The 25,785-nt window shown below is 42.0% G+C and overlaps 1 protein-coding gene across 1 annotated transcript in view; it reads right to left on the bottom strand.

The window, feature by feature from the left end:
* Nucleotides 1-25,785, bottom strand: part of LRRC1 (leucine rich repeat containing 1) — a 106,053-nt gene that overhangs the window by 36,351 nt on the left and 43,917 nt on the right. The window contains exons 3-4 of the mRNA XM_045011548.1: nt 17,296-17,374; nt 11,993-12,082 (exon numbers count right to left, since the gene is read on the bottom strand). Of these exons, the coding sequence (XP_044867483.1) occupies nt 11,993-12,082; nt 17,296-17,374 (169 nt within the window). The remainder of the gene's footprint in view (nt 1-11,992; nt 12,083-17,295; nt 17,375-25,785) is intronic.

The following is a 25,785-nucleotide window of genomic DNA, read 5'->3' as shown; positions in this document are numbered from 1 at the left end:
TGTCAAGTAAGGTGTCTATGGAAAGATTATGATTTGCTGAATATGATTATGCTATTTGTATGCATGAGCTACTGGTTATAGGATAGGAACTTTGTAACTCTGCACTTGACTCAGTTAAATGCCTAGCACAGGAGAGTCTGGGGTGGATAAGGCTATAGTGCTTCAACCCAGTGTTAAAATTAAAACCACAACCTGTCACTTGAATCTATCCCTGTGTCTGTCTTCATTCACCTGCATGTACTGATCAGTTACTACTTAAAAGCCTTATTTTGTAAATGCCACACGCTTAGCATTTACTGAAGTGTTTGAAGAACTGGGCTCCTAGGCAGTTTTGCTTTTTGGTGTAATCAGATTTCCTTTACAAATCAATTAAAAGTAGCATTCTAAAGGATTACATTCCAGGCATTTCACAGAAGTTCTATGACCATACAGCTCACAAATTATACTGTTATATCCACTGATGTACTTTCCTACCATGGTTTTCCTTCAAAAGGTCAAATACTATATGTTTATTTGCAGTTGCAACTAGTGCTTAATGTCATCATATGTAATTATGGAAAGTTGCATTTCAGACTGAACTTTAAATGGTCATAAAATGAATTGATTCATATCTATTATGTGGTACACTGCAAATGATATAGAATTTAAATTAATTTCATTTTCCATGGAGACTGTTTCGTAAAGCCGTGTTTAAGCAGAGATTTTTTTTTTTAGTGGGGTTTTGATTAGGTGCCCATTTTGGGGGCCTTCAATTGGGTAAATATGTATTACAACATGCGTAACAATGAACATAAGTGTAAGTAAAACTCATTCTATGACTAAATTAGTTACTCTTTTTCACTCTTCTTAATGAAGAGTCCTATAAAATTTAACTAGGTTATAATGCCGACAGAATTTAACACTATTCTATAGGTTTTTGGAAGCATCCTATAGGATTCAATAGTAGCAGGGACATAATTCTTTAAGATGGTCAAAATCTACAAAGATTACTAATGAAGACAATAGGATTTCCCCATTATGAATATAAACATTGTAAATTAAGAAAAATAAAGGCTCTGCCACCTTTCCAAACATACATGTGGCTATTAAAAAACAAAACAAAACAAAACCGTGAAGTGAGGCAACTAGAATTACACTGGTCAGTTTTGATGTGGTATTAGTTTTAAAGGAGTTGGTGTATCTACTAACCAATATGTTTAAAGATCACTTTAATAATCTGTGGGGAATTTTTTTTCTTTTTGGAGGCCAAATAAGCTGAGGGTAGGGATTGTCCTTATATGTCCAATTTAAATACTATTTTCTTTTCTTAGTGTTCAATGTATAATTTTTGAGGGAAAGAGAGGGAACAAGATAAGAAATGGCCTAGAACAGGGGTCAGCAGCCTTTCAGAAGTGGTGTGCCGAGTTTTCATTTATTCACTTTAATTTAAGGTTTTGCGTGCCAGTAATATATTAACGTTTTTAGAAGGTCTCTTTCTATAAGTCTATAATATATAACTAAACTATTGTTGTATGTAAAGTAAATAAGGTTTTTAAAATGTTTAAGAAACCTTCCTTTAAAATTAAATTAAAATGCAGAGCCCCCCCGGATCTGTGGCCAGTGTGAGTGCCACTGAAAATCAGCTCGTGTACTGCCTTCGGCACACGTGCCATAGGTTGCCTACCCCTGGCCTAGAATTACAGAAGGTTAGGGTTGGAAGAGACCTCAGGAAGTCATCTAGTCCAAACCCCTGCTCAAAGCAGGACCAATCCCAACTAAATTATCCCAGGCTTGGTAAATATTAATCATAGAAATGTAGGGATGGAAGGCACCTTGAGAGGTCATCAAGTCTGGCCCCCTCTGCTGTGGCAGGACCAAGTACACCTAGAACATCCCTTACAAGTGATTGTCTGGCCTGTTCTTAAAAACCTCCAATGATGGGTGTGACACTGCACCCCATATTCTTCATAATGATATTAGTATCGGCTCTTTGAGCTCAGATCAAGTGATATAATTATACCTCAATTATGATGTATATTATGCAGTAAGACATCTGAGGTGTCACTGGAAAGGTTATGATTTGCTGAATACGAGTATCCTATTTGTATGCATGTATCATTTCTGTATGTTATGATTATTGACTATGTATCTTTCACATGTAGCTATTACTGGGCAACACTCACTAGGCAAAATGCTCTCAGTCTACATGGCTGGCTGGGAAGGGCCCATTCAGGTTAATGAGCCATTAGGAAGAAGCAATAGGCCTTCGGAGAAGCTTATCTCCCACCTGGTGAGCCTACCTGTGAAGGCTCCAGCCAGTGGGGGATGGCTGCTGTGACTCTACAGGGACACGTAACCAGGTCACCTGGTGCTGGACTCCATCTTGGGATGCCAGTATTTTTCCACTAACTAGCACGAGATCCAAGCTTTAAAACAAACAAAGGGTTCCTCCCATATGCAAAAGTTATATAAGGCAGGGGAGTGACTCCCCACCCTGGAAGACTCCTGGAAACACCTGAGGAACAAAGACTGAACTGGGGGAAGTGCTGGACCCAGGCTAAAGGGATTTTTAGCCTGTGAATTGAACACCTGGGGATTCCAAACTGTAAACAAAGTGCAGCTTGCCCCTTAAGAATTTGCAGCCTGCTTGTATCATCACTTAGGGTGAGAATCTGCTATACATATCCAATCTATTTAGTATATCAAGCTTAGTTCGCATTTGCTATCCCTTCTAATCACTTAAAAACTATCTTTTGTAGTTAGTAAGTTTGTTTTTGCTTGATCTAAACCAGTGCGTGGAAATCATAACTGAGGGGCAGAAAGCTGTTGCCTACTGCTCTCCACATTGAGGGAGGGGGCGAATTTTAGGCACTTAGGCTGTGCAGCGCCAGACGGTATAATTTTGGGTTTACACTCCAGAGGGGGTGCGTGCCTAAGGAGCTGGGACATGCCCTAGCTGAAGCCTTCCCAGGCAGGGGCTGGTTAAAGAGCCTGCCTGCATGTAACTGCAGCTGGGTATGTCCCTACCTGTATGTATGCTGGTGAAAGTGCAGGCTAGAGAGAAGGATTTGCAGCTTGTCACAGCAGTACAGTGTAAAAGGGAGCCCAGGCTAGTGGGTCAGGGGGGCTCAGGGGTACCCTAGTTCCTGGTGGTACCCTGGGGAGAACCAGTCACAGTGGGGATTCCACAGCTTTCCTTGGAAGCCTATTCCAGTGCTTAACTACCCTTTCTTCCTAATATCTAATCTAAATCTCCTTGCTGCACATTAAGCCCACTACTTCTTGTACTGCCTTCAGTGGACATGGAGAACAAGTGATCACTGTCCTATTTTAACACCCCTTAACAATATGAAGGCTTATCAAGTCCCCCCCATCCCCCAATCTTTTCTCAAGACTACATTTCCATGTTTGTTTGTTTGTGTTTGTTTGTTTTTTTTAACCTTCCCTCAGAGTTCAGGTTTTCCACCTTTTATCATTTTTGTTACTCTCGGCTGGACTTTCTCCAATTATCCCACTTTTTTGGACAAAATCCTGAAGTGTGGTGCCCAGAATAGGGGACAGTTTCAATCAACACTGCTAAGTAGAGTGGGATAATTATCTCCCTCATCTTACCTACAATACTCCTGTTAATACATTCCAGAATAGTAGCCTTTTTTGCAACTGCATTACATTGTTGACCCATATTCAAACTTGTGATCCAACATAATCCTCAGATCCTTTTCAGCAATACTACCATCTAGCCAGTTATTCCCCATTTTGTAGTTGTGCATTTGATTTGTCCTTCCTAGATATAGTACTTTGCACTTACCTTTACTGAATTTCATCCTGTTGAATTCAGACCAGTTCTCCAATTTGTCACAGTCGTTTTGAATTCTAATCCTGTTCTTCAAAATGCTTGCAACCCCTCCCAGCCTGGTGTCATCCATAGTTTTATAAGTACACTCTTCACTCCATTACCCAAGTCATTAATGAAAATATCAATTAATATCAGACCCAGGACTGACCCATGTGGGACCCTACTAGATACATGTTCCTAGTTTGAGAGTGAACCATTGATTATTATTTTGAATATGCTCTTTTAACCAGTTGTGCATCTACCTTATAGAAATTTCATCTAAACCACATTTCCCTACTTTGCTTATGAGAATGTCATATGGGACTGTATCAAAAGCCTTACTAAAATCAGAATATATCATGTCTACTCTTCCCCGCAATCCACTAGGCCAGTAACCCTCTCAAAGAAGGAAATTGTGTTGGTTTGGCATGTTTTGTTCTAGACAAATCTATGCTGGCTATTCTATATAAACCTATTAACCTCTAGATGTTTACAAATTAATTAATAATTTGTTCCAGTACCTTTCCAGGTAACGAAGTTATGCTGATTGGTCTATAGCTCCACAGATCCTCTTTGTTTCACTTTTTAAAGACAGGTACTATGTTCACCCTTCTCCAGTCCTCCATGAGTTCACAAAAATAATTGCTAATGCTTTAAGATTGTTTCAGCTAGTTCCTTAAATTCTCTAGAATGAATTACATCAGGCAGGCACTGCAGACTTAAATATATTCAACTTATTTAAATATTCTTTAACCTGTTCTTTCCCTGTTTTGGCTTGTGTTCCTTTCCCCTTGTTGTTAATATTAATTGTGTTAAATACATGATCATTAACTTTTTTAGTGAAGACAGAAGCAAAATAGATATTAAACATAGAATCATAGAATCTCAGGGTTGGAAGGGACCTCAGGAGGTCATCTAGTCCAACCCCCTGCTCAAAGCAGGACCAAACCCAACTAAATCATCTGAGCCTTCTTTATAAAGAGCCTTCTTTATGGCATCAATTATTGCTAAATAGAGGACCTACACTTTGCCTCATCTTTTTCTTGCTCCTGATTTATTTAAAGAAACCTCTTCTTATTCTTTCATGTCCTTTGCTAGATGGAACTCAATTTTGTGCCTTAGTTTTTTTTGATTTTGTCCCTACATGCATGTGTTATATTTTTGTTCTACTCTGTAGCCATTCATCATTTTTCCACCTTTTTGTAGGATTCCTTTTTGATTTTCAGGTAATTAAAGAGCTCCTGATGGAGTCATATTGGCCCTCTTACTGTTTTTCCTATCTTTCCTTCACCTCAAGATAGTATTAAAGACACAACTGTAAACTGTCTCTTTTATAAACCGCCAGCTCTCTTGAACTCTTTTTCCCCCTCCCTTAGTTTTTCTTCCCGGGACCTTACCTATGAGTTTTCTGAGTTCGTTAAAGTCTGCCTTTTTGAATCCATTGTTCTTATTCTGCTGCTTTCATTCTCTCATTTCCTTATAATCATGAAATCTATTGTTTCATGATCACTTACACCCAAACGGTCTTCCACCTTCACATTTGCTAATAACTCCTCCCTGTAGGTCAGAATCAAGTTAAAATTGCTGTCCCCCTGGATACTTCCCCCACTTGCTGAAACAAAAAGTTCGTCCTCAATACATTCTTGGAATGTATTGGAAAATTTGTGTTCTTCCCTATCACTTTCCTAACTGATGTCTGGAAAATATCCTTTGTTGCAGGTTAATTTCTGACAACTGTCAAATAAGACAGTGTGCCAATAATGACATTACACTTCTACCCCGATATAACACTGTCCTTGGGAGCTAAAAAAAAAATCTTAATGTTATAGGTGAAACCGCGTTATACCGAATTTGCTTTGATCCACTGGAGTGCGCAGCCCCGCCCCCCAGAGCGCTGCTTTACCATGTTATATCCGAATTCATGTTATATCAGGTCGCATTATATCGGGGTAGAGGTGTAGTAAGAGAATGTGAAAGCAGGAAGCACAAATTAAGAGTGTGAGCCACAATTTTTTTTTATTTATTTTTTTTAATTTTTGTCAGGTAACTTGATCTCACTTCTCGATCACACTTGTTACTTTCTGATGCATGAGCTACACACTTTAGAAGGTTTCAGAGTAGCAGCCATGTTAGTCTGTATCCGCAAAAAGAACAGAAGTACTTGTGGCACTTTAAACACAAATTTATTTGAGCATAAGCTTTCGTGGGCTACAGCCCACTTCGTCGGATGCATAGAATGAAACATATAGTAAGGATACACACACACACACACAACCATGAAAAGGTGGGAGTTGCCCTACCACCCTAAGAGGCTAATTAAGATGAGCTATTATCAGCAGGAGAAAAAAAATTATAGTGATAATCAAGATGGCCTATTTCAGGTGTGAGGATACTTAACATGGGGAAATAGATTCAATGGTGTGTAATGGTTCAGCCATTCCTAGTCTCTATTCAAGCCTAAATTGATGGTATCTAGTTTGCATATTAATTCAAGTTCAGCAGTTTCTCATTGGAGTCTGTTTTTTAAGCTTTTCTGTTGCAAAATTGCCACCTTTAAGTCTGTTACTGAGTGACCAGAGAGGTTGAAGTGTTCTCCTACTGGTTTTTTAATGTTATGATTCCCGTTGTCAGATGTGTGTCCATTTATTCTTTTGCGTAGAGACTGTCTGGTTTGGCCAATGTACATGACAGCCTTCTGTTGCTTTGGCCATCCTCTGGAGTGGAGTGGCTGGGTTCTCGGAGCCTCCCCTCCCCCCCCCCGTGTTGTTGGGCATCTGGGTGAGGAGGCTATGGAACATGGGGAGGAGGGTAGGTGGTTATACAGTGGATGCAGCAGGGGTCTGTGCTCTTGCTGGATTCCCTGCAGCTCCAACAGACACTTCATCATGTCCGTTTGCTCCCCCATTAGCCTCAGCATCATGTCCTGCCTCCGCTCTTCGCACTCACTTAATTCTTTCCTGGCCTCTGCCACTGAATTAAGATGTGCCCTATCAGTGCGGGTGGACTGCATGAGCTTGGAAAACATGTCATCACAAGTGCATTTTTCTCACCTTCTAATCTGTGATAACCTCAGGGGCAGAGATGATGGGGGGGAGCGTAGAAACATTCTACGCTCTACAATTCTGGGGGGACTGCGTGGTTACCTGTGCTGCTGAGTTCGTCACGCTGACCAAACAGGAAATTAAATGCAAAAGTTCCTGAAGCTTTTCCTGTGTACCTGGTTAGTGCATCAGAGTTCAAAGTGCTGTCCATAGCGGTAACAATAGAGCACTCTGGGATAGCTCCCGGAGGCCAATACCATCGATTTGCATCCACACTATCCCAAATTCGACCCAGAAAGGTCAATTTTAGCGCTACTCCCCTTGCCAGGGAGGAGTACAGAAGTCGATTTTAAGAGCCCTTTAAGTCGACAGAATGGGGTTGGTTGTGTGGACGCATTCATATTAAAATCGACCTAACACAGCTAAATTCGACCTAACCCCACAGTGTAGACCAGGGCTGTGAAGCATTGATAACGACTCTCTGGGAATGGTTTTCTTACCAGTTTTGCACCCACCATATAGTAGCTCTGTCTAGGTTGCATTTCCCTAGTTTGTTTATGAGAAGGTCATGGGAGACAGTATCAAAAACTTTACTAAAGATATACCATGTCTACCACTTCTCCCCTCTATCCACAAGGCTTGTTACCCTGTCAAAAGAAAGCTAATCAGGTAGTTTGACATGATTTGTTCTTGACAAATCCATGCTGTTACTTATCACCTTATTATCTTATCTAGATGTTTGCAAATTGATTGATTATTTGCTCCATTATCTTTCCAGGTACAGAAGTTAAGATGACTGGTCTGTAATTCCCCGGGTTATCCTTATTTCCCTTTTTGTAGATTGGCACTATATTTGCCCTTTTCCAGTCGCCTGGAATCTCTCCCATCTTCCATGATTTTTCAAAGATAATTGGTAATGACTCAGATATCGCATCAGTCAGTGAAGCTTGGCCATTTAATGCAGATTCTTTAGAAGACTAATTTAGCCAAAATATTTTAATTAGCAATACACAAACTGGTCTGAAGGTTCAGTCACTCTTGACTATTCAGATTTAGATAAGGATCAGATTCCACCCTTCTCAGCTTAGCCTTGGCTCTCCCAATCTTTAGGTACAACCCTCCAGTAATCTTCCCCTCCCATGAATTTCCCCCCATTCCAAAGATTACTGGATCGTGAAGAAAAGAGCTGATGAGTCTAAGCTACTGTTGAAATCTAATTTTATACACAAACACATTTTAAGAGAGAGGGTGACCAACTTCAGCAGTGAATGGGACCCAACAAAGATACTCAGAGCTACTGGACTCCACTGTGGAATCTTCAAAAGCATTGCTGGGAAGAAGAATTAGAGTGCTTAAAAATATATGGATCAACATATGAGATTTTGGATTTTCTACAGTTTACTCAGGAACATTACTGAAATAGGGGTAAATGCTAAGACAATTTATAAGATGAGGTAAGAGTTTCATCTATTTTCAAAAGCTATTCCATTCAGTTTATTTTCCAGTTTGCTTTTCCACTGCCTCCATTAACAGAATAGCTCAACAAAATTCAGTATTTTATTTAAATATGGAACTTTTAATACTAAGTTAACACAAGACAAACATTTGACTTACACACAAGTTGATAGATCTAAAATCAGAGGTCACTGTATTCATTAAAAGTTTTAAATTGCTATAATAGTGCTCATGAAATACGGTGTAAACACTTTCAGATTCATGAACATTCAGTTTTGCTATTTAATGGAGAGAAGTCTGCAACACACACAGCCTCACCTAATCAAAAGTGCAAAGATTTCTAAAGCTAAAAACTTATCGGAGTTTAGCAAACAGGGTCAGACAGAGAGCCCATAGCATTAACTGAGTATATCTAGCAGTACAAGTAAAAAAAATTCCACTTTCTGTATCAGTATGAGTTAAGCCTCGCTATCTCATTTGTTGCTTCTGTATCACTGCACTTTAACATGTTTGCATTTTAAGGTACAGTCCATTAACTGAACTCTTCTTCTGCTTTGTTCCATACAACATGTAGAACTACTTTTATTCCATGTGAAGCCATCAGATGTCTCAGACTGCAAGTTTATGTCAGTAAAAAAGTGCACCCTTTCCCATCTTTCATCAATCTGCTGTACACCAAATTTTTTAGCCACAAATCTGTTCATGAAGCCAGCAGTGAAAAGTAATAAGACTAACATTTGGTATGCATTTCTGAAACATTTCCATTGCCCCTGTAAAGTCTTTCAGTCCACAGATATCAATACAACTTGACCCAAGATTATGGCCATTTTAAGCCTACAAGTTACAAAGTAATTCTAAAAATCAAAATTGTTTTGTGACTTCATCTTTCTGACAGGATATCGAAGGACATTTAGCTTTCCATCTGCCCTGGAAAGCATGTCTCAAAAGTTTCTCAAAAGTCTTATGTCTTGTGGAATATTTTAAGTACACAAGACTTGTCAATAGAGACAAATCCTTATCCCCACTAATCTTTCAATTCTAGTAGTCATAAAAAAGTGTTACTTGTAAGAAGAAGAAAAATATATCTGTGCTTACCTGAATGTTTTCTTTCTTTGAATAGTAAGGTCCACAGATCTGTTACAATAACTACTTCAGCCTGCTTGCAGCTTTGGGGCAGAATCAGACCTCTTAGTCACTAGTAGCAGGTGAATGCCCCAGCCCTGACATCCTTTCCACTTGAAACAACTTTGACAGAGATGATCATTCCTAAACTTACCTGATTGGAGATTATAGTTATGAGGAAATCTACTTTAATGGGAATAGTGAATTATATATATATTAGTGAATATAATATAACCTGGTATAGGCCTTCAATAATGTAAAGTGCTGGAAGGACCAGAATGAGCTTCCTAGGTTGTTGCTCTATAGCCTTGGGGTGGAACCAGGGAAGCTGCTCTACGGAAGCATTCAGTGTCAAGGCTTGTACAAAAATCCTTTTTTCTCGACCACGCTGAGAACTTTATATTTTACTTTACCATACTGTTCTACTTTACTTATGGAAATCCATCAGATAGAGATTGTCACGACCAGAACAAGTCTGGTATCAATGGGAAGAAGAGTACACTGAGACCTCAAATTACTGTGTTCCAGCCAGTGGATGCTATGCTTTCGTTCTAGGGCCTATTTTTCTGGATAGAATTGGGAAGAGCCCTCTCCACTAATTCCAGCTAACATCTGTCATAAGTATCAGAGGAGTAGCCGTGTTAGTCTGGATCTGTAAAAGCAGCAAAGAGTCCTGTGGCACCTTATAGACTAACAGACGTACTGGAGCATAAGCTTTCGTGGGTAAATACACACTTTGTCGGATGCATGTAATGGGTTTCAGGATTAAACAAAGACTGTGAATGGCCAGCCAACTACAAAAGCAGGTTTCTCCTCCCTTGGTGTTCACACCTCAACTGCTAGAAGAGGGCCTCATCCTCCCTGATTGAACTAACCTCATTATCTCTAGCCTGACTCACTCTTGCTTGCATATTTATACCTGCCTCTGGAAATTTCCACTACATGCATCTGACTCATGCTCCAATACGTCTGTTAGTCTATAAGGTGCCACAGGACTCTTTGCTGATCTGACATAAGGATTTCTTTGCCTAGCTCACTAAGGGTGGACCCTTTTGGGAAAAAAAAATTCTCATATCTGCATTCACCAATTCAGGGCTTGACATCTAAGGAGTGGTCTGATTATCAGTGGGTAGGTGCTCAATACTTTCAGAAAATCAGACCCCTATGAAGCATCTCATTCTGGCTCCCCAAAATCACTGGTCACCTTTTGAAAATCTTAGCCTCACTACTTTTCGAAGGAAGCAAAATAGAGTAAATTTATGGAACTTCAGAACTTTGGCACTGTTTCTATTGTCTTCTGTGTTTAACTCAGACCATTTAGAAAGACCATTTTTCTTCTTGATTTTTTGCCAAAAGAATTAGGAAGCTTGCACTTTGTATACTATATTATCATGAGATCCCAGGCTGAGTGGGGGAAAGCTCCAAGTCCTCCTCTCCTGTTGGTATTTCTTCCTCAGTCTCTATGATATTCCTGCATTTTAATATTCTGCTGCTCTGCTCAGCTTGTAGTAGAGTTGAAAGTCACTAAAATCTTGATCTGTAATCCATTTGTTAATCGGGTGAAGGATCACTATTGATCATTTCTGCAGCAGTCACATATCTACTGGCCTAGGGAGAAAAGTGTGTGTGTGTGTGTGTGTGTGTGTGTGTGTGTGTGTGTGTCAGTCACACTCTCTCTGCCCTGAGCTGACATTACTTCCTAGCCTTTACAACACTGAAATGCCAGCAAACGGTGCTTTAGCTGTAATTCTATTATTTTTCCCATAACTAGTGCCCGGCATACAGAACGAAATTAGAATGTGAGTGAGACCCAGAGAATATGAGAACACTAGACTAATCAAAGATGGCAGTGGCATACAGTTTTTTTTGTTTTTTTTAGGGGGAGGAGTGATAATTAGTTCTTGGTGCAAGACAGCAGGGGAAGAGGGAGGAAAAGCTGAGGGGAAGTCTCTCCAAAAGGCAAATGTAGCACTGGGACACTGCTGGGAACAGGACAAAGACTAAGCCAGATTAGTGGTCGGAAAATTGAAACAGAAGTTTGCAGTTTCCCCTCAGAAAAGCTCTGTGGCAGGGGGATCTGTCAGAGCCACCAGCCACGGCGGAAGCACATAGAACTCCACGGGTGAGGCATTCTCCTGCTGCCAGGTCTGGGTCTCTCTGTGAGCTGCAACAAGGCTCAAGTCTCCATTCTAATAGATCTATGGCTCTCAGCATGATGAAGAATCATAGGTAACAAAAACTGGTAACATCCTTTTAGTCTTTCATCCTTTAGTCTATCCAGCTTCTCCCAACTCCCCAGATTTATACCTCCCAAAGACTAGACATATGCACATACAGCCCAAGTTCAGTACAGTCACCTCAGTGAGTGACCAACAGGAACACAAAAGAAGGTTTTTAAACAGACTAAGAAAATGAAATACCCTGACAATTACTAATTTGTGTAATATACTTGTAAATGTAATCTTTACATTTTTGCATATACCTTTAAGTCAGTGAAAACAAATTAAATATATCTTGATTGAAGAAAAAAAATAAACCAACAACAACAAAAACAACTTACTTCCCAATGTTTTCAGGTAGTGCCTGCAGTGAGATGTCATTTACAGAAAGACACGTTAGATTCTGTAATTCAGGAAAGCTTTCAGGCAACCTATGGAAATATTAATTCAGATAAATCAAGCACTTGTACTACAATAACTATTCATATTGACATAGTCAGATCATATATATTTGGTGGGAAAGGATATGAGGTGGCTCTTCTATAAAAATGAAAACAATAGTACTAAGACAAGGAGAAAGGCACTAGAAAAAGAAAAGTTAAAAGTAAACCTAATGGGTTTAATTTTCTACTTGTTTGTATGTATAAAGGCAACGCATATCTCATATAAGAAGAACACCACAAAAGATATATTCAAAAGCTGTCGAAGCAGCATATACTGTGAGGGAAGAGTTATTGTTTGGGAAGCATGAGAAATTTGGCTTACTTTTTCATGCCACCTGTTTCAATATTAGGTTATGCAGCAGCCATTTTTGTATTTTTAACTATTTGTTAAAGACATCTAGAGCCTGGAACACATTGCGTAGCCATCCTAGCCATCTTATATTGCTAAATACCAGGGGGCTTGATCCCAGCTGTGTGAGAGATGGATCATGCTAAGGAAAAGGTGACCTAATGTGGAACAGGGAGAGACCTTTTGGCCTAGTGATCAGATAAGATTTGATAACATGAACTATCTTTAGGGCATGCAGCAAGAACCAGTTCTTTCCACAGATTCAGAGGACTGGGGACATCGGTGCATTTTCAAATGTCAATTGATTTTTTTGGTTTCTAATTGTTGGAAGGCTGCAATTATACTGCAGGCTTATTTATCTGGTAGAATTTACCTTTTTTAAAAGCTAGTCAAAATGCCTAGCCTGAGATAGGCCTTTTTTCTGTATAAATCTAAATAAATAAAAATCTGATAGAAAAAAATGGGTTGACAGCAACTTTTAAAACTGAAGATTACTACATTGGCTAGTGTTATAAATACTGGAAATACAAATAGAACACAAGAAAAAATTGACCCAGAAAAAGCATTAGATAATACTATGATGGAGTTTGAGTGGTTAAGTAAACACTGGACAGAGGCATGCGTGGGAATTTAAATTTGACTGTTTTTGGAGGGGCTTCTGGCCCCCGGGGCCAGACAAATTCTGTGTCCCCACCTCAGCCCTGCAGTCAGAGGAATTCTGTGCCCCCGCAGATTATTTGGGGGCGGGAGAAGCAGCATGCCTCTGCTTGTCTCGCCTTGTGCATGCCCCTGACCCTGGGACAACTGCAGAGTAGAAGATACACCACAGGAACCAAGAATGCCTATTCTGCAAGGCATTGTTTCTTGCTTGAGTATTTAATGACGTTCATCAGGAGCCTCAGCAAGGAGGCAACTAATTGGAACAGTAGAAGGTCATCGGTTGGAAAGATCTTTGACTGGCATTTACTACACGGAAGGAGGCGATTACTGGGATACACAAATCTGCGTGAACAGATTGCACAAATGTTCATGCTACTATATTAGATAGATGGAGCTATTAACACTGCATAAGGTTACCCAACACTTCCGTTATAAGACATTGTTTTCAGTTGCTTCTAACTTTGCCAAACTAACCCTTTGGACTGAAATTTTTCATGCCAGGTATATTGCTCAAGCTGAATATTTTCAAAAAGTTTCAGCAAAAATGGTTCAGCCATTTTCAAAAACAAGATTAGGGAAAAAACACATTTTTTGCCATGTTAAACAAGTTATTCAACAGTTTTGAGAAGAATCAGCACCCATGCTTAGGAGCAGGGACTTCAATGCAGTACAGGGGTTGTCTTTATGTCAGGGACATATATTTTTTTTTTGTTCTCTTGAAAACAAATTTGCAAAATCTCAGTTCACACACATTCAGTAGAGAATTGTTAAGTTTGGCAGTTAAATCCTGATTTAGTTGGGGTAGGTCCTGCTTTGAGCAGGGGACTGGACTAGATGACCTCTTGAGGTCTCTTGCAACCCTAATCTTCTATGATCCTCCAAAGATTCCCTATGTGCTGAGTATGCTCAGCCCCTGGCTGTGGGGGCTGAGCAGAACTTTCCCTGTAATTGCTGCTCCAGCCTCCTACGCTGTTATGGCATCAGACCAGAAATGCAAGGAAACTTTTTCCTGTTCTCTTAATGCTCCTGCTTGCTGGATCCCAAGCAGTACTATGGAAGAAGCCACTTGACTTGAATGCAGAGCGGACTAAAATCTGACCTGAGAGGGGATGAAAGGAGTAGACCAGGACTGGCTAGACGGAAGGAGACAGGGCAGAAAGATGTGTGACCACTAGAACACACTCTCCGCAAAAATCCACATTGAAACCCAAGATTCCAAAGTCTGTGCAATGGATCTAAAATGTTGCAACCTTGCTAATGACCCATGTGAGTGTCAATATGGTTCCATGTGACTGAATTTCTCCTTGTTTGTTTTTTACACCTAGAAAGCTACCAACAGTCAAGCATTCAAAAGTTAGACGATTGCCTATGCAACCTTAACTTGACCCCTTTTGTGTACACATTAGGATACAGTCTCTAATTATATAATCACATACTATATTTTCCACATTCCCTTCCTCATTCAGTGCACAGGATGAACTGTGCTCTAGGGATTAATCAGGACTGTACAGTGAAAGAGGCTGTTGTTTGTAGGACCTCTCTCTCATTTGTTGCAGAAGTTGGAAGGTGAGTAGTTAATGAGGCAGGGAATTGCAAGAAGACAGAGGGTGATCTCGTGGTTAAGGCAACTGAACACTGCTCAGGAGAACTGGATTCTACCCCTGCCTCTGCCAGAGTTCCTATGTGATGCTCAGCAAAGAACTCAGTGGCCAAACGTGAACATTTTGGTTGTGTGTTCTTCAGCTTCTGGATACCCAGTTTGATACCTTGGAATCTAATATGCAAAAGTGCTGAGCACTCATAGCTGTAACTGACATCAATAAGAGCTGTGACCAATTCCAAGGCATCTCAATTTGGGCATCTAAGCTAAGGAGACAGTTTTTACTTTAGTCCCTCGGTGTCGCATTTGCCTTCTGTAATCTACGGAAAATACCACCACCTCACCAGGGTTTTGTGAAGGTAAATTCATAACTATCTATCTATCTAAAGCACTTAGATTCTATAGTGATGATCACCATACTAAAGCCCACAAGGAAGTTAGTAATTTTGTCTTCAGAGCAGGACTTCAACATTGTGCAGTAAATAAGACTTGAGGCCACATGTTGAACAATGAGAAGAAAGCAAAATATTGAACAGCTGCTCATTCCGTGAGCACCATCCGTCCGGTGCACTGAAAGAGGTAGGGGTTCTGTGGAAAAGTAGTATGTGATATAACTGATGGTTGTCATAATGTGTATGCACAAGGAGACAGAATTAAAATTGTACGAAGCAACCTTAATTGTGACATTTTCCAGCTTTTGAACCCTGGATTTTGAAACCTTACAGTTCTTTTCATGTAGTTGTTTTGAATGAAATATAATATATATTAGACAAAGACCAGTACATATTTATTTTCAGTAAATCATTTTAAGTGGCTCCCTGCCCCCAATACAATACAATTGTTTTCCTTCATCGAGAAGTGTGCTGTATGTTGCTCCTCATTTTAAACCCCAGCAATTAGAAGCTTATTGCTATTTTCTAACACCTTGTGACTTTCTCTACAGTTTAGGGAATAGGGAAAGATTCAGCCTATGAGTAATCCAACCCTTTTAAACATTGTTACATCAAATATAGAAGAATCAGAAAACTAATTATTTGCTAGAATGAGCAGCACAGGGCCTAACGGCACAAGTGTAACAAGCCATAACACAGTTGTGGCATCCACGTTTTAACAACGCTTTTACTGCTAGCGTGGACATGACATAACTATTACTTAGTTAGAGAATGCTATGGCCTAGGCTATGTTATAGTCCCATCATATTAGACAACACTAGCCTAAATATTCCAGGCTAGGAAGAGGGATGGCTACTGACAGAAGGCCCTATGTCTATGCAATGTTGGATTGGTGACCTTTCTACATGACAAACATGCTACTCTGTTCCATCAGGGAAGGATCACTTATGCGGATTCCCTCCCTATTTCTAAACCTCTAGAATCAGTTACAATGCATTAGAGGCTTTCCTTTTACCCGCTTCTTGCTAGATGTAACCAGCCAGGGCAAAGGATGATTTAGTTGGTGTTGGTCCTGCTTTGAGCAGGGGATTGGACTAGATGACCTCCTGAGGTCTCTTTCAAGCCTAATCTTCTATGATTCTAAAGGAAGATATAGCAGCCGCTGCAGCACCTGGTAGAAACTCAGAACTTGAAGGCTGAGCTGAGCCCCGCTTCTCCTAGCTGCTCCTGCACAGAGTCCCTATCATTCATTTGCCCCTATTTGATTTATCTATCAATCACCTTGATTTCCCAAGAGCCTGTTAGCCCACTCCTTTGCTATGTGGAGTGGTGGGGGTGGGGGAAATAACACTAATTCGTTAGGCTGAATCAGAGTCACAGCAATCAAGTGAATCCTGCCAAACTGAGCCAATCAAGCAACATCTAAAAGGACACTTTCTTAAAATGATCATTTACGATTTATTTGTTGCTGTATAGAACATGAGAGGAAGACCTACCATCAACTATTACTCTTTCCTAGGCCAAGACAGGAGGGAGCAGCTTGAGATGACCACTGCCACTATGAACTGCTTTCACTGCAACCATGCAATTGCACAGAGAGGGGGAATATGAATATTAGAGAAGCAGCAGCCACCACCAGATGGAATACAGTTTGGCCACATGGCACTGTATAAGTATGTTGGATTAGCCCTAATTCAGTGGATAGGGACACAGCACGGGTGCAAGCCTCAAGCATATGCAAGGAGAGCCATTATTTGCACCTGTTGAGTTAACCGCAATTTTAAACAGTCAAACTATGCCAATGCAGCTACACTGGTTTGCTGGTCACTGACTGCTAAATCCCACATATAGACAAAGGCTAGAGATGGAAGAAACAGATGACAGTGGAAAATACAGCACCATAGCTTTGCTGGTTTATACTGCTGGCCCTGCTTGAAAAATTCCTGGGCTTTTTATCATTTGGATTTGCGTTCTTAAGCACTGACTACATTCACATTTGTTCTGAGTAGCCTGTAATCGTCAAGCCCCTGGGAAGAAAGGGTGCACTTGTCCCTGTAACTCTGATCTCTGGCTACCACCCTGTGGAAAAAATAGACCCTGCGTGACTCAGACACATACTATATTTGCTTTAAGAACTGAGCAAGTTAAATAAGGTTGTAGTGCTGGCCTGGAAAGCACTTAGCATAAGGGAGAGTGTTACCTGGTCAGTGGGTTCCCACTGAAGTCTGCTACTTGTAGTGCTTTGCAAAAGGAGATGCTTTCTGGAATTTCAGGAATTTCTGCAGAAACAAACAAATGCACTGTTAACAATTGTGCTGTAGAAGACCTTTTATTTGGAAATGGTCACAGCATTACATAATGTATCTGGTCATTTCAAATCAAGGAAATTATCTTGGTGTGTGTTGTGACTTTTTTTAAATGCAAGACTATTTTTTTTAAAAAAAGTTACCGATATTTCCAAATACAATTCGAGGTGTTAGTTAACATTTAGAGAGCCCAAAATTAATTGGGACCCAGACATTTTAGAGACTGTTTATCTCACATGCCCCGCTCAAAGAACCTGGAATGCTCATTTGTCCTAATGAGGACTGTCTGTCAGTTGGCAGAAGATTCTCTGGAATTCAATCCCTCGGTTTAGCAAAAGCCAAATTCAGCCACTTTAAGGACATAGTTCTAGATTAATCCATCTAATCCAGCCCCCTGGCAATTTGGGTCAACATAAAGCCAGGCACTTTTTTAGAGGGTGTGTTGGCAGGGTGTGAGGGTGGAATAGAAAAGAGTAAATATCTCTGCCCAAATGTACACAGTACCATCCCCTCCTACTACACTAAAACCTCACACCTTACAGCAGTGGCTTTCAAACTGTGGGTCACGACCCGGAACTGGGTCATGGAATGGAAGGGACTGGGTCGCGGCGGCGGCTCTGGTCAGCACCTGTTCAGGTCAGCGCTCTAGTCCCTACTTATTCCAACACCGTGCTGCAACCCAGAAATGGCCAGCAGCAGATCTGTCTCCTAGGCGGGGGGGAGGGGTAGTCACAGGGCTTTGCGTGCTGCCCCCACCCCAAGCACTGGCTCCACGCTCCCACTGGCCAGGAACCAGCCAATGGGAGCTGGTGGGGGGGGAGAGGGTGTGCCTATAGGCAAGAGCTGCACAGAACCGCTTGCACGCCTCCACCTAGGAGTCAGACCTGCTGCTAGCTGCTTCCGGGGCACAGTGGTGCCAGGAGAGGCAGGAAGCCTGCCTCTGCACCCCGGCTGCACTGCTGACCAGGAGCTGCTGAAGATAAGCCCATACCTCAATCCCTTGTTGCAGCCCTGAGCCTCCCCAAACCCAGAGCCCCCATCCTGCACCCCAAAACCCTCATTTCCGGCCATACCCCAGAACCTGCATCCCCAGCCCAGAGCCCTGACCCCCTCCCGCACCCCAACCCCCTGCCCAGCCCAGCCCTGAGCCTCCCCAGAGCCCCCTCCTGCACTCATCCACAGCCTCACCCCAGAACCTGCACCCCCAGCCCTGACCCCCTGCCGCACCCCGACCCCCTGCCCCAGCCCAGAGCCCCCTCCCACACCCTGAACCCCTCATTCCCGGCCCCACCCTGCAGCCCTCACCCCAACCCTCTGCCCCAGCCATGATCCCCTCCCACACCCCAAACACCTCATCCCCAGCTCCGTTGTGTCGCAGGCATCAACAATTTTCTTCAACTAGGTCACCAGAAAAAAAGTTTGGAAACCACTTCCTTCTAGTAGTACTCTCTTGAATCTGGGTCTCAAAATAAATGCAAAATACTGTTACTCAGGCTTGGTCTACATTAGGAATTTATGTCAGCATAACTACATCACTCAAGGGTGTGGAAAATCCACATCCCTGAGCAACACAGTTATACTGACCTAACCCCAGTGTAGACAGCTACTGCCAGTTGAGGAGGTAGCACCTTCACTAAGCAGATGTGAAAATGGTGGTAAGAGTAGACAAGTCAGAGGTCTGGTTTGATACAAATGAAGATAATCAGATATTTGTACATAAACATGAAGTTTCAAATACTGTACAGTAGGTGAGTAGAGCTTTAAAAAGTTGCCTGCCAGGTTTCATGCTTCAATGCTATTTTCATGAGCAACCTGTGTTAAGGACCCTTAAGTTCTTGCATCAAATTCCAAGAAGAATAATGCCCACACTAATAGGATGTATTTGCTTTAAAAGTTTCAGATTTGTGATCCCATCATTTACTTTGAAAGGAATAAAATTTATACTAATACTTGGATAGAGATAAGCATAGAGGAAAACAGCAAGTTTAAGTATTAACGGCAATTAAACCTTTGTACATACGTCACTTCCTTTCAAGCATCCTCTTTTGAAGAAGAGCCCCCCTTTCATCTATAAATTGTTTAGATAGACTAGGTAGTAGAAAGCACTTTCAGAATGTTTATCTCTAGAGCAACCCTAATTCTTTGTTACTTCTATTAAACTTATCTTAAAATGTAGATACCACAGCTTCATCCTTGGAACACTTAGTTCAACCATTTTAACAAGAGGCAAAACACTCATACCAAGGACAATGAAATGGGAAGCTCTGGTTAGAGGAGTTTGCCAGGGACAATAATGTAATTAGTTTGAACTAGTGTTTTAAATCTACCAGGTTTTGATTTATTTTGTGTTTTGGTCTCATATTGGTCAAACCAATGACGACGACAACAACGAAAAGGTAGTTCTCTACTTTCTCAATTCCTCCAGAACCTTCACAGGAATATTACGCATTAAAAACAAGCATAAAGTATACTAGAACTATATATCTAAATTCTCTCCAGTCAGAAGAAACCAAGGTAAATCTCAAAAAAGTAATAGCAATTTCCCAGTTATAGATTTTCTTTTCAGTTCCCTTCCATCCTCCTCACATTTTTCCCAGACCATATCCCCTGTTTAAGTTTGTTAAATATATTCCTCCAATTCTAAGCACACAGGAAATGTAGTCAGGCAGTGATCCGATACTATTACTCACACAAATAGTCCCCTGGACTTTACTGGCCAGCAGGACTGTAGAGCCTATTGTGTGTGTGTGGTGGGATGTATATTTAGTTTAAAAAATGAATTTGGAAAGTGTGTTCCAATCTGATCCATTAACTTTAGAGTTTCAACTCTAGAAATCTGATTTAGGTATAGCAGGACTTCCTCCCTCCCCTACAAATAAGCTTTCCCACAATTATATTGTGAAGCCTGTGGGAAAATGTTTACTTTGAATGACCTCCAAGTGCAGAATTGAAGTAAGAGCAAGCAAGACCATCTGCAGAAGCAGCGCTCAACTAAGTTTAGATGCTCAATGAGGAGATTATGTAGGAGTGTTTCCCTGGTAACCTCCTTTGCTTCCTCACACAACTACAAAAAGCACACCAATTTACACCTTACAAGCACACCTACAAGACAAGATCATCCTACTGATATAAATAATATATATAAAGGATCAAAGTGTTCAGCTGCATTTCTTTCATTTTTAAACTGCTGTCAGTGAGAGGCAAATGAGCACTAAAAGATGACTGAGATCACAGGAATCTGAGCAATAATCTCGATTCTTTGCACATCCAGGAAATATCCCGCTGTGAAAGTTACCTAGAAGTAGCACTTAGTGTCCTGAGATGTCTACTCACAGTGCAACATGCTTTGATCAACATAGCACTGTACAGTGTGGACACAGCTTCAAAGGCAAAGTAGCTTAAAGCAGTGTGTGCAGCAGTGTGGACACCGCTCATGTAGCTACATCTATTTACTTACCTTGATAGAAGCTATACTGGTATTTCTGTTAATGCCTGAGCCCTGGTGGAGTGCGACTTGACATTCGGAGAGAGGCTCAAAGCTAATTGACAACAGATGGAAAGACACTGTGATCTTAGAGACTCCCTGTGGTTCACAGATTCCAAGGCCAGATGGCACCATTGTGATGAACTACTCTGACCTGCTGTACAACTCAGGCCATAGAACTTCACCGAAAGAAGTCCTAGAGTATATCTTTTACAAAAGCATAGCTTGGCCCTTTGACAGGCCAGATATAGCCACAGAAGTGGGGCGATAATCTAAAATGCTCAGCCCTGTCAAGATAATAAAGCAAGGCTCTTGAAACTTCCAAAGTAAGCAGCTTCTCCCCTGGCATCGCGTGTGGTTTTAGAAAGCCAAGTAGTAAGTTAATAGACTGATTTAGGTGAAATTTCAAGACCACTTCAGGGTGGAGCTGAAGGTGTTAGCTTCGTACCTTCTTGCCCCTGAAGAGATCCAGTCATAAGGGCTCGTAGCTTGCTGACCCTCCATGCTGGAAGCAATAGCAACTAGAAAAACTGTCTTGAGTGTAAGATGATGAATCGAACAATTCAAGGGCAGCTTGAAATAGGCTCTATGAGCTTTAGGAGGACAATGTTGAGATGCCACACCGGAGTAGTATTTCTAGCAGGCAGGTACGTAGGTAGGAGGCCATTGAGAATTCTGATATCAGATGAGAAAAGAGAATGACTGTATCAGAGAGCAACACCGATACTGCTGCAAGGTGAACTTCAACAAATCAAATGCCAGTCCAGCGTATTTCAAGTGCAGTATTGGTGAAATATCAGGTCCATGATGGATTCTGCAGAAACCAGTCAAGACTGGTTACTACATGTCCGTTTAAGAAGTCTTCCAGGTCACTGCTGGCTCCTAGAAGGTACAGAGCAAATGGGATTACTCTGCAATAATGGCACCATTTCCACATCCTGATCGTTTCCTGATAGAGAAGGGATGACCGAAAGCCTCCTTCCTTGTTTACGTAGTGCATCAGGGAAGTGCTGTGTCACAATTACAGGGCAAATGGTCTCCCCCTTAAGTGCACCCCACTTAAGAGACAGGCCTAACTTTCTGCATCTTACTCTGGGCCATGGGCCAATCACTCAGACTGGAGGGATGTATACACTGCAATCGAAGGTGTGATTGCAGCTCATGTAGACATAGCCACACTAGCTTTAAGCTAGCTAACATGGCTAAAAATAGCAGTCCAGATGTGGCAGCACAGACCCCAGTGTGAGCTAGCCTCACAAGTACATACTCAGGGTTTTGGGTGAGCGCTTAAAGCCCACACTGCTGAATCTTCACTGCTGTTTTAAGCTGCACTAGCTAGATTTAAAAAAAAAAAAAAAGTCACACCTTTGTTTGCAGCAGTGACATACACTTGATCTCTGGCCTGCAGTACCCATTTTCCAAAAGTGGGAATGCTACAGGTCCAACTGCATTTGTACTTGTGAGCCCTTTCCTTATGGGGACCTGTGAACAGCAAACTGATTAAACATTCCAGTGACTCAAAAAACAGCATCCCTACAGAACAAAAACAATGCATTATATTCATTCCCCCAAAGATGCAGAGCATACAGGGCAAAGAATATAAACAGTAAGTGTCCTATGCGTTTGGATCTTACGGTCACCTTAATTTTTCCTTGCCAGCTTTTCAAAGTTCCCCTGCGGCTAGCATTCTCCCCAGGCATTCTGAGAGAAACAGACCATCCTGCTTGCAGCAGGCACTGTCTGTGTGTTCCCTCTGTAACATGTCAACTTTAACAAACACTCCCTGGGCAACCGTCCTTGGCTCACCCAAACCCACTCCTTTTTTTTTTTTTCCTAGGCCCAGGGTCCTAATCAATTTACCCTGTATCTACACCACAGCTTGTGTCAGCATAACTTGTGTCGGTCAGAGGTCAGTAACAAAAGTTACTTCAACATAAGCACCGGTAGGGACAGCGCTATGTCGGTGGGAGAGCTTCTCCCGAAGATACAGCTTCTGCTGTTCGCAGGGGCTGGAGTAGTTAAGCTGGCGGAAGAGCATTCTTCCATCGGCTTAGAGTACAGTGACCAGATGTCCTGATTTTATAGGGACAGTCCCCTTTTTGGGGTCTTTTTCTTATTTAGGCTCCTATTATCACTCATCCCCATCTGGATTTTTCACACTTGCTGTTTGGTCACCCTAGCTTAGGGCGGCTACACAGAGAGTTTGCATTGGTGCCGCTGTAATCTCCCTAGGGCAGCCGTGCCCTTAGTGTTCCCTTTGATGTCTGTCTCTCTCTCTCAGCCTTGGCAAACCAGTTATGTCAACAAGTTGGGGCCAAGGAGTCGCCTCTTCACAGTTTTAAACCTGGCTATTACGCTTGATTGTTGGGATGCACCTTATATAGGCCTGTTTTACCTTTCCTGCTTGGTTGCAATAACAACCCCTTTTGATCTCAGTCTATAGCAAGTAACCCATCATGAAGAAACAGAGGCATGCACCAGATTTATAAAAAAAACACAGATATTTCCCAGTTCATTACATCTTGTTTGTCAAGATCTGCATAGTGGATTTCTGCAAAACAGGCAGGACCACTATACAAGCCAACCAGATGGTACTGAGCTCCAGGACTTCCATATGCATTTTCAAGTTGTCTTGAGATCAAGTTATTTGCATCTGCGGATGATTTAGGTGGGTACCCCATCCTATCCTTGAGGAGTCTCTCACTAGTGTTGTCAGGAAGGGGGCACAAGAGAACCCCCTTTCATGTCCTCTGAATCCAGCCACCAAGCGAGTTCTCATTGAATTTGGGACAGGAGCATGACTCTTGCTCATGTGATGTCTGGACAGGGTGTACACAGACCTCAGCTGCAAGGGCTGCAAATGAAATCAGATAAGCCAACATGTGGCCTAGAAGCTCCAGACACGTATGCACAGCAAACAGATTTGACTGAAGGTGGTCTGTCATCCACTGGAGAAAATGGAACTTGACCTCTGAGAGGAAGACTCTGGTCAAGAGACAATCAATCAATCAGGGCTCCTATGCCATCATAGGACTATGATGGCATGATTTCTTATAGTTTACCCAGAGTACTAGTTGGGAGAACAGGGAGAGGAACACACTGCTGAGCTGCTGCAGTTTCCTCCCGGGATCTGCCTCTGATCAGCCATTCATGTAGATATGAATAAATGTGGATTTCCTTTCTCCTTAAATGTGCTGTGACCACTGCCAGGCATCTTGTGAAAAACTGTGTTGCTGAGAGTTTGAAGGACAATACCCTTTATTGGCAATGGTTTGGTCACACTAACTGTGAGGTACTTCCTGTGGATTTCACTATAGGGAAGTATGCATCCTGCAGTTGAGAGCCATAAACCAAATCATGAGCTTGAAGAAATGAAAGGATGGAAGCAAGATTTACCATCCTGAGGCAGCATACACATTCATTGAGTTTCTTCAGCTATAGTACAGGACGAAGACCTCCTTTCTTCTTCATAAGAAGGAAATACTGGGACTAGAAGCCTCTTCCCCTGAACTCTTGTGGAATCTCCTCTATGGGTCTTAGACAAAGCAATGAGACCACTTCTGCTTGAAACAGTCTCTTGTAAGAAATGTCCCTTAAGAGGGCCAAGGAAGGGGGGGACTAGAGGGTTAAAAGTGGAACTGGATGGACTAGCCATGGCCAATCATCTCTAGCACCCATCTGATGTTACCACAGATCATGCCCAGGGAAAAGATTATGCCCTCTGGGCTGGCTCTGTTGTGGCTCCCAAAAATCCTGTCAACATTTGCTGATGACCCAAAGATGCAGGGGGAAAGGAAGGCTGGCACCAAGAAGAAACCTGGGTTCAACAGGGCCACGGTACTCAGGTTGTCTGATGTGTTAAAATGGCACTCTCTCATCTGGGGTTGATGACTGTATGGCTTGCAAGACAGGGCTGAGATGTGGATCTCCAAGTGGAATTAGAGTCTTTTTAAAGGAGCGCAAGACATTGTCTGTCTGCTCACTAAATGGTTCCATGGCTTCAAATGACAGGTCCTCGATTGTGGCTTATATGCGTCCCTGCTAATGCCCAGTCCTTGAAGCCATGACACTCTGCACACAGTCACCGCTGTGGCCACAAATACAGCCATTGCCCACCTGTAGGCCCATCTGGCCAGCAATTGGTCATCTATGATTATTTCTTTGAGCTTTTCCCTGTTCTATGGTGGGAACTTTGATAAAGAGGACATTGCTCTACCCAGGTCAAAGAATCATAGTTGGCCAAAAGGGCTTGATATTTTGCCACCCATAGCAGGGTCTATCCCTCATTTATATGGATGGCAATCCTAACCAGGACAGAAGTTGTCAATATGTTGAACAACTGTTGATTTTTTTTTCTTGTATGACAGATGTATCTATTTCTAGAGTCTCTACAACTCTCATAAGGAATTCCTGAAGTAAGCCAGCACTGAGGCTACTACTTCCATCAGCTGACAAGGATGAAAAGTCCTTAGGTGGTAAAAGTACAGTGGAGGTGTTGCGCTGGTCCAAGGTCTCCTCCTTCCTGGTTCCCTCCTCTCCCCCTGCCCTGGTGTCAGTGATCTCTTTCTCCTTCTGGAGTGTGGTAGACATTGGCTCTTAGAAGCACATGGAGGTTGGACCCCAATATGTTCAATAGGGCCACAGTGGCATGTCCTATGGATGTGGCTGGCTCATCTGATATTGGCCAGTTCAATGTCAATCCTGATGTGACGGTGGCTGAACCCTGTAGGGTCTGCCAAGTGGTCTTTCAGTGGTGTCACCCATAGATCTCAGAGGAGAGGATTCTAGTGATGTGCTCTAGTGAAGGAGTAAATCTATAGAAGCAGTGCCGGGGCTTACAGAGCTCTCTGTACAAGGACTGTACTGAGGACATGCCTGGTTCTTCTGGGGGCACATCATC

The sequence above is a fragment of the Mauremys mutica genome, chromosome 3 (genome assembly GCF_020497125.1).
Source record: "Mauremys mutica isolate MM-2020 ecotype Southern chromosome 3, ASM2049712v1, whole genome shotgun sequence".
Lineage (NCBI taxonomy): Eukaryota > Metazoa > Chordata > Testudines > Geoemydidae > Mauremys > Mauremys mutica.
Note: the sequence above shows the minus strand (reverse complement) of the source record. Positions and strands in the feature narration are given on the sequence as shown.